The sequence below is a fragment of the Cyprinus carpio genome, chromosome B18 (genome assembly GCF_018340385.1).
Source record: "Cyprinus carpio isolate SPL01 chromosome B18, ASM1834038v1, whole genome shotgun sequence".
Taxonomy (NCBI): Eukaryota; Metazoa; Chordata; class Actinopteri; order Cypriniformes; family Cyprinidae; genus Cyprinus; species Cyprinus carpio.
Genome location: NC_056614.1, coordinates 13043198 through 13051845, shown reverse-complemented (window position 1 = coordinate 13051845; position 8648 = coordinate 13043198). Strand labels below are relative to the sequence as shown.

The window sequence follows — 8648 nt, the reverse complement described above, 5'->3', positions numbered from 1 at the left end:
TGGTGCACAATAGTCACCCTTAGTAGTCACTCTAGCCCTAAGTATACCTGTCTCTTTATGTTATTATTATTATTTTTTTTTAAGAATATTTAATGCATTTATCAATCATTTCGGGGTCATTCAACCTTATAGCTGTTTTCCTCACTCTAGCTTAGGTTTACACTCCATTTTGTGATATAACGTCTTTTTTTAAATTTCTTTATGAAAGTGTTTGTACACAACAAATTTACATAACACATGACTCATTGAATCGACAAACCAAATTTTTCTTCTTCTTCTTTTAAGCACCTGGCCAATGTTTTAACTTTTTTGGAAAGTATGTGTGCGTGTGTGTATGTTTGTCCCTGAGTATTGCAATTACTCCTCCAGAATGTAATGATTACTATGTTAATGCACGTGTATTTTAGTCAGTAGAGATATATGTTTGTCCCGTTCACTCTTTAATACTTTCGCTTCACTTTCATGTACAAACATAAAAATATGCAGCTGATCAAACCAAAGAATTTTTTTTTTCTTGATCATTTCATTTAGTAAAGGGAGTTTTGTCATTATTGTAAACGTCTCTTTTTATAGAGGTGTGTTTTGTATCTTATAGTTATTTTATTTTTTTATATTCCATTTTGTGATATGTAATAAACATATATAATACTATCTGAATGCTTTTTGTTTGAAATTAATCTGAAGTTATTTGTGAAGCACTTTACCGAAATGCCTGTCTTACTACAAAAACAACAAAAAGATCTTTCTACCCAGAAGCAAAATCATCTGTGGTTTTCTTCCACATCATTACAAGCATATATGGTGTATATTTATATTTCTGCCATGCCATCTCTAACCAAATTGTCTAACAAATACTGCACCATGATTTGATTAGGAAATAACATTGCCTTCACATTTAAATAAGCTCCTTTGTGCACCTGACATCTTCCCCAGGTAATTGATACAAATACAAACAACACTTAGTCTGAAAGGTTTGTGTGTGCGTGTGTGTTGGTGCCTGTCTGTTTTTTTAACCCCTATGCTCTCCGATTACCTGCATGTACCAAGTTGTCTGGGCGGGTCTTTGTGGCTGGAGAAGGTAAAACCAGCTAAAACAAAAAAGCTGATACACTCATCGGCTGCACTTATTGGCTAGCACGTCACTGGAGAACAAAAAGGCTATTGTGAGATCCCCTTTACCTGAGAGTCTCTACATTGCATTCAAATCAGAAGGTACTTTGGTTTTGCACACTTCTTCTGCAGGTTTCAGTATTCTTGTGGAGCTTGCTGTCGTTATTGGCTTTGAAACAGGTCTCAGTTGTCCCCTCGAATGGACTTTTAGGTGGGACGATTTACAACTTGTTTTGCAAACCAATTCCTCGTCATCCCTTGTGGGACCTTCCACCATCCTTGTTCTGATCATGGCGATGGGCTTCTCCCCAGAGCAGGTGGCCTGTGTTTGTGAGGTTCTTCTCCAGAGTGGAAGCATGGATCGCTTGTCCTCGTTCTTATGCTCTTTCCCTTCCAATTCCTCATCGTCCAGTGTGTATCTGGGAATGGCTCAGAGTCAAGAGAGCGTGCTGAAAGCACGTGCTGCGGTCGCCTTCCACCACTGTCGTTTCACTGAGCTCTACACCTTGTTAGAGGAGAACACGTTCTCCCCACGCAGTCACCCTCTCCTCCAGCAGCTCTGGCTCCGGGCTCACTACATGGAGGCTGAATTGCAGAGGGGCCGCCCTCTTGGGGCCGTGGGGAAGTACCGCATCCGCCGCAAGTTCCCTCTTCCTCGTACCATCTGGGATGGAGAAGAGACCAGCTACTGTTTCAAGGTGTTTAAATCTGTTGTAGGATCAGTGAGCACTGATTTATCTGATTGTGTGTTAGTCTCAAAATAATCTTGTTTAGTTCTGGGAGAGATTTCAAGAGCTTTCGGTTGCATCCTTTGCTCGCAGGAAAAGTCTCGCAGTGTATTGAGAGAGTGGTACTGCAGAAAGCCGTACCCTTCGCCACGAGAGAAACGAGATTTGGCTGCAGCCACTGGACTCACTGCTACACAAGTCAGCAACTGGTTCAAGAACCGACGACAGCGGGACAGAGCTGCGACCAGCCGTCAGGGGTAAGAAACCCTCCCTCACAAAACATGCATCAGGGGAACAACATAGTAGATCCCTGCTGGAACACAATGAACAACTTTCAATCAGAAACTGCTAGTAAATTTTACAAATAAGAAACTGCAAATGTTTGGCTTTAGATCTGTGGTTCTCAACCAGGGGGCTTGCTTCAGAATGACTTAAAATGATCTAAAATAAGACAAAACAAGCATTAAATTATCTTAATCAACTAAAGATTTATATACTTATTTTAATTGACACCCTTGGTAAACTTTTTCATTTCTAGGCCTGGAAAAGTCTTCATGAGCACTTATAATTAATAGGTGATACATATTTCTATGGCAAAATGTAAAATATTTTTCTGGGTAGAATTTTGAGCATGAAAATATTATTAAAAATCCTTATCCAAATGGTTGAGAACCACTGCTTTAGACGGTTTGAATGAAAAGCAGTAGCATTCTATTGTCTTCTTTGATTGGCTCTATGCTGCCCTCTGCTGGATGAGTCACAAACCAAAAGACTTCAGAATCTTCAATAATCCATTTACATATCCGATCTCAGTTTGACATATTTCAGGTTTTATATCCGAGTTCTTCCTATGTTCTAGCAGAACCTCAGCAGGAGCGTTCCTGAGCTCTGATGAGGAGCTCTCACCGCCAGCGAGTCCCAGCACACTCTTCTCCTGCTCCCAGCAGCTCTCTGCCCACCCGCCCCCTCTCCGCCACCTGGGACCACACACTACTGAAATCAATGCAATAGAATACAGGTCAAATAAAAAAACAACATTTGGTAATTTAAACGTGCTGTATTTTTTGTACATGAATTATCCCTTCTGGAAAGACAACATAATTGAAATAGGTGTCTTTGTAAGTCACAGCTGTCTCTGTGTGAGCTCTAGACTCTGTAAGCAGCATAAAAAAAAGAGTCAGGGAATAGGTCTACACTTTTTTAGCCTTTTATGCAGTTGTGTTTGCTGACTTGAGGTTGGATGACAGTCTTGTGTAGGTTAGCAAAATGGTTGAAATGGCTTACAGCACTTTTTACAAAGTCAAAGTTGAGCTCTTTTAAACACAAAACAGAGCATCAGTTTGAATTGAAAATGCTAAAGTATTTTCCTCTTTTTTTATAATTTGTGGCAGATCATAACGCTGCATCTTTCATTGCTATAACTGAATCACATTCTCTTCTCTAAGATGTCTGCATGAAATGAAAATTCACCCTTTCTGCTTTCTAAATGCATGTCATTGATCTTAATGTGAATAATTCATAAAGAAATAAATAAAAATAAACAGACTCAAATCCAGTGTCTCCTTAGGTTTATTACGAATATCCATTAGACCCTTGACGTGGTGTTTTGGCTCAATGACCAAGGAATGTAAAAAAGAAGATCTATCTCTCTTAAGTCACATTAAATTCTACTCACAGATTCTTAAAACAAGTGTCTCTCAATGTCTTGTATACTGACCTTCTTGTAAAGTGCACCACCACTGCCTTTCCCCAATACAGCTTAAATGAACAGCATTTAAAATGCAGTTCATCAGCAAATACTGTACCAATGATGATTAATGAGCTAAATGAAAACAGTCATTAAACGTTCCACTTCAAAGTCATATCAAATGAATGATATGAAATCACAAACTTATGGTCTAACAGTCTCTTACAGGATGAAATTAGGGCTCATACAGCTGCTGTAACATGAGTGTTTGTCCTATTATGGCATATGGCTCTTTTCAGCAGAAAAATATATTGATTACTTCAGAATGTACCATTTACACTCCAGATAAACACATAATTATGCTACGTGTCTCTTTGGTCATTCTGATCTATGGTTCTGTTATTATTGTTACTATTAGTCTGCCATCGCATGTTTAGAGGCTCACATGATTCTAGTTAGGTTTTCCACCGTGGGCCTGTGTATCCTCTCCTCTGTATCATCCAGTGTGTGCCAGAACACAGGAAACGGTGTTGGGATCAAGTGATGCACAGGTACAACTGGTTCAGGGGTATAAACAGAACAAATTAAACTTGTTTGATCCATTTGCTTTATGTTATTTGCACAAAAAAAAGTAAACATAACATTTGAATTTTATGTAGGCTACACTACTATTCAAAAGGTTCTGGTCAGAAAGATTTTTTAAATGTTTGCATTTATTTGAACAAAATAAGAAAAACACTGATATTGTGATATTTACTTGAATATATTTTAAAATGTATTTTATAGCTGTGATGTTAAAGCTGATTTTTCTGCAGTCTTCAGGATCACGTGATCCTACAGAAATCATTCTAATATACTGATTTGGTGATCAAGGAATATTTATTATTATTATCAATGCTTCTTTTTATTATCAATGTTAATTCTTAATATTTTTTGTGGAAACGATGCTAATTTTATTCAGGATTCTCTGATGAATAAAAAGTTAAAAAGAACAGCATTTATTTGAAATAGAAATCTTTTGTAAGGCTATAAATGTCACTTTTGAACACTTACTGACCCCAAACATTTGAATAGTAGTGTATGTTATCTGACTGTTTACTGACCTCTGTGTAAAAATGTAATGTGATCGTCCTGCACGAAACCACCATAAAAATCTTTCCTGAAGTAACTCTGTTCTGACGGATAAGATGTCAACAAACCCTGTTTGTGAAGTCTCTTCTCTGGAAGAGAAACAGAGAGGGATTCTGACTGCGCTGGCTGACGTCATGCATTTTCAGGCTGCAACCCAATATGGGTTGTTTTGAACTTATACCTGCAGCGATCAGTTGGCTGTGTTATTAAAGTGATTGAAAATTAATGGTTCTGGGTCACCAAGCAGGTCCAGCAGGACTAACAGATCCTGAAAGAAAAATAGAGAATTTAGATAGATAGATAGATAGATAGATAGATAGATAGATAGTTAGACAGATAGACAGATAGATAGATAGATAGATAGATAGATAGATAGATAGATAGATAGATAGATAGATAGATAGATAGATAGATAGATAGATAGATAGATAGATATATAGATAGATAGATAGATAGATAGATAGATAGATAGATAGATAGATAGATAGATTGTACAATTAAAAAAATAATTAATATAATATTACATAAAATATAAAAATATAAAATAATGTTTAAACATAATTATAACAAATTATAAAGAAATTTTTTTTTAAGATTTTTTTTTTTTTACATTTATTATTATTTTTATTTTTTTACATTTCTCTCATCAGATTTATACGGAGCCCCTCACATGACATGCAAGAAAAAATAAATAAATTGTGCGCACAATTTACTAATTCGTTTTCTTGATTTATAAGTTTTTAAGTCATGTGCACGCTTTAGCAAATCGAGGGAACAAATTAGTAAACCGTGCGCACAATTTATAAATCGAGGGAACGAAATAGTATATCATGCACGATTTAGCCTACTATTTTTTTCCTGCATGCAATGTGCAGGGCTACGTAGATTTAGGATGATTAATCAAAATAAAACAAAAATTAAAAAAATGTATTACTGTAATATGACTGTAGATACTGTAAATTAATAATATAATATTATATATATTATAAAAATAAAATTATTATTATTATATATTAATATTAACAACAACAATAATAAAATTATTATACAGTTAAATCAAAAAAATTGTCAAATATCACATTTGGCATGCTGATACCTTCTTTACCATTAATCACACAGCACAATATATGAAAAACAAACAGATAGACTAATCTCAGTACACACAACCTCACCACTGCCTGGAGAAGAGTGGTTTCGGAGGATCCAGAAGGGTGGGGAGTACAGGCCATAAGTTCAGCCAGATGACGAGAACCGTAGAGAGAGTCTGTTTCTGTTCATTTCTCAACTGCCTCCTCTCCATCAAAAAACTCCAACTGAAATCTCACCGCAGAGCTCTGGAGTGAAAAACAGAAAGAGAGGATGCAGGTAGTCTGTAATGTGTTTTGACACTATGTCACACCAACCCCATCTCATAATGATGTACACACACTTAAAGGGGTCATATGATGCAATTTAAATTTTTCCTTTCTCTTTGGAGTGTTACAAGCTCTTGGTGAATAAAGAAGATCTGTAAAGTTGCAAAGACTAAAGTCTCAAATCCAAAGAGATATTCTTTATCAAAGTTAAGACTCTGCCACTCAGAAGTATTTGCTGTTGACTGCAGTGCAGAGTTTTGCGCAGTGGCCATCTCCAATATCATAGCACAGGGTATGGCTGAATCACTGGCACCCACAAACACCTGCTTGGGGTTTTTAGGGCCTGCAGGTAAGATCTTGGAGTCATGGTGGCATGCTAGGAGCAGCCTGCGAGGATCCAAGGGGTCCAGAACTGCTAGCACATTGGTGAAGGTCACTTTACCCTTCGGGGTGGATGAAACGAAAGAATTCTCCTCTAGCATCCATCCCTCTGACAGTGAACCCAGCTGGGACAAGATATGCTGCAGCTGGAAGAGGTGAGAGAACTTTAATGATCTTCACTGGATGCTTATCAGAAGAAGATAATTAAAGGAATAGTTCACCCAAAAACTTTACTCACCCTGAGAGCCATCTAAGATGTAAATGTTGAAGAAATTTAGAATTACTTCACTCGCTCATCAACGGATCCTCTGCAGTGAATGGGTGCCGTCAGAATGAGAGTCCAAACAGTTGATAAAAAAACATCACAATAATCCACAAGTAATCCACACGACCCTAGTCTATCAATTAATATTTTGTGATGTGAAAAGCTGCATGTTTGTAAGAAATAAATACATCATTAAGGCTTTTTAATTTTAAACCAATGCTTCTGGACAAAATAGATAACAGTAGAACATGTATTGTTCAGGCTGAGGCTTTACCTGCCGTATGGTCTGACTGCCTGAAAGAGGTGAGCAGATGATTATATTCATTTTGTCTAAAAAGGATGTGCAGTCCTCTTCCTGACAGGCCCCCTTCCTGCAGTATTGAGCTTTAACCCTAGCTAAGCAAACCTGATCCAGCTAATCAAAGTCTTCAGGATTACTAAAAACTTCACAGTAGGAGCAGATTGGGCTGTGAAGGGCCACATACTGACAAAAATAAAACCACAAAGGTAGTCCATTGTGTGCTATATGATATTGTGTGCAAATACATTGAACAATTTGTCTATTTTACAGTGGGTTTTTCTTTATTGGAGCATGACTCTCTGTGCCTATTTGCTTTATTGAAAACAGCAATGTAAATATTCTGATTAACGTCTACCTTTGTCCTCCATGGAAGAAAGCAGTGTTATTTTAATATTATTTATGTTAACACTTAGATGAATATGAATTAGATTTTATTTGAGCATTTTCAGTTACATTTTCATTTTAGTTAACTTTAGTAGTTTTTAATGTGCGTTTGCCATTTTTATTTTTATGACTATTTTTTGTTATTATGCCACCCGCAGTTGAAACCATCTTCCAGAAGAGATCAGATGTGCTAAATCAGTACGAGGCTGAATACAGTTTCTCACTGACGCTATCCAGACCCAAAACACATGCGCTCTACACTGTGCTGCGTTCGAACTGATTGCACTGTATTTTATGCATATCATCTTTTATTCTTCATTCTTAATTTATTTTAAATTGTTTTAGTGCTGTGATTATTCTTATGATTACTTAAATTCCTTTTATGCACCTTCTAAGAGCAAAAAATATGCAAAGTTTATGCCTTTCTGTCTGGAGTCACTAAGCTGTGTCTGTAAATCATGCCATCAATTACTGAATGAACTCTCAGTCTGTCAACACTTGAGCTGGACTTCATCCACTCTGCCCTAGAAAGCCAGTCACCACCTACATTGAAGTTGCTAGATGTTTATAATTATTTATAATATGTTTATAATACGTATGCATGGTGAACTAACAAAAAAGCTGTGTCATCCTTTCAAATTTCCTCTTTTATTCAGGCGTGTAACGGGACTGTACAGTCTACTGTACGCTTTCGCCATGATGATGTAGTCTGGTCGAGGTAGCACGTCATCGTAATGAGACAGGCGCTTGTTAACTACGGTTTTGCCAACTTAGCAATTTTGTTGCTAAATTTAACAACTTTTCAGACTACCCTAGCAACTTTTTCTTCCAAAAGCACCTATCAACAAATTAAGCTATTTTTAAATTTGATTTGGCAACTTTTAGCAACTTTTGATAAGTTACTCAAACAATAAAACGGCACACATTTTCCATTTAAATTTCACAAAAAGAGGTAACCAAAGATGCCCAGCAGTACACAACATCACGTGAATTACGTTTATTGATATTTGCAGTTGTTCAATTTGATGATAATAATAATTTAATAATTGTTCATTTATGATACACCTTGTTAGTAGCATGTACCTGCGATTGTTGATCAGTTAGTACACTGTAAGAAAAATATCTTGAAAAATGGAAAAGGTACTAGTAATTTTCTAGGACATTAACCATTCAATCAATTATCCATTGTAACCATGTAACCCTGAAAACACAAAATACAATACGCAATTTAAAATGCAGGTAAAAACCTGCAATTTTTTTTTCTTAGAGTGTAGCATCCTGACTACTAATACACTGCTTAAAACTA

The 8648-nt window shown here is 36.5% G+C and overlaps 1 protein-coding gene and 1 pseudogene across 2 annotated transcripts; one reads left to right on the top strand and one right to left on the bottom strand.

Moving 5' to 3' along the window:
• Window positions 1-1122: 1122 nt before the first annotated feature.
• Window positions 1123-3378, top strand: LOC109110204 (homeobox protein six1-like). 2 transcript variants are annotated; one of them, XM_019123247.2, is made up of 3 exons: window positions 1123-1808; window positions 1932-2095; window positions 2698-3378. In XM_019123247.2, the coding sequence occupies exons 1-3, from the start codon at window positions 1401-1403 to the stop codon at window positions 3065-3067; spliced, it is 942 nt and encodes a 313-aa protein (XP_018978792.2). In that variant the 5' UTR covers window positions 1123-1400; the 3' UTR covers window positions 3068-3378. The 2 variants fall into 2 exon arrangements, with proteins under 2 accessions (XP_018978792.2, XP_018978791.2); XM_019123246.2 differs by having other exon boundaries at window positions 1255-1808; window positions 2701-3378.
• Window positions 3379-3966: 588 nt separating this feature from the next.
• LOC122140352 lies at window positions 3967-8072 on the bottom strand (annotated as a pseudogene).
• Between the last annotated feature and the right edge of the window lie 576 nt (window positions 8073-8648).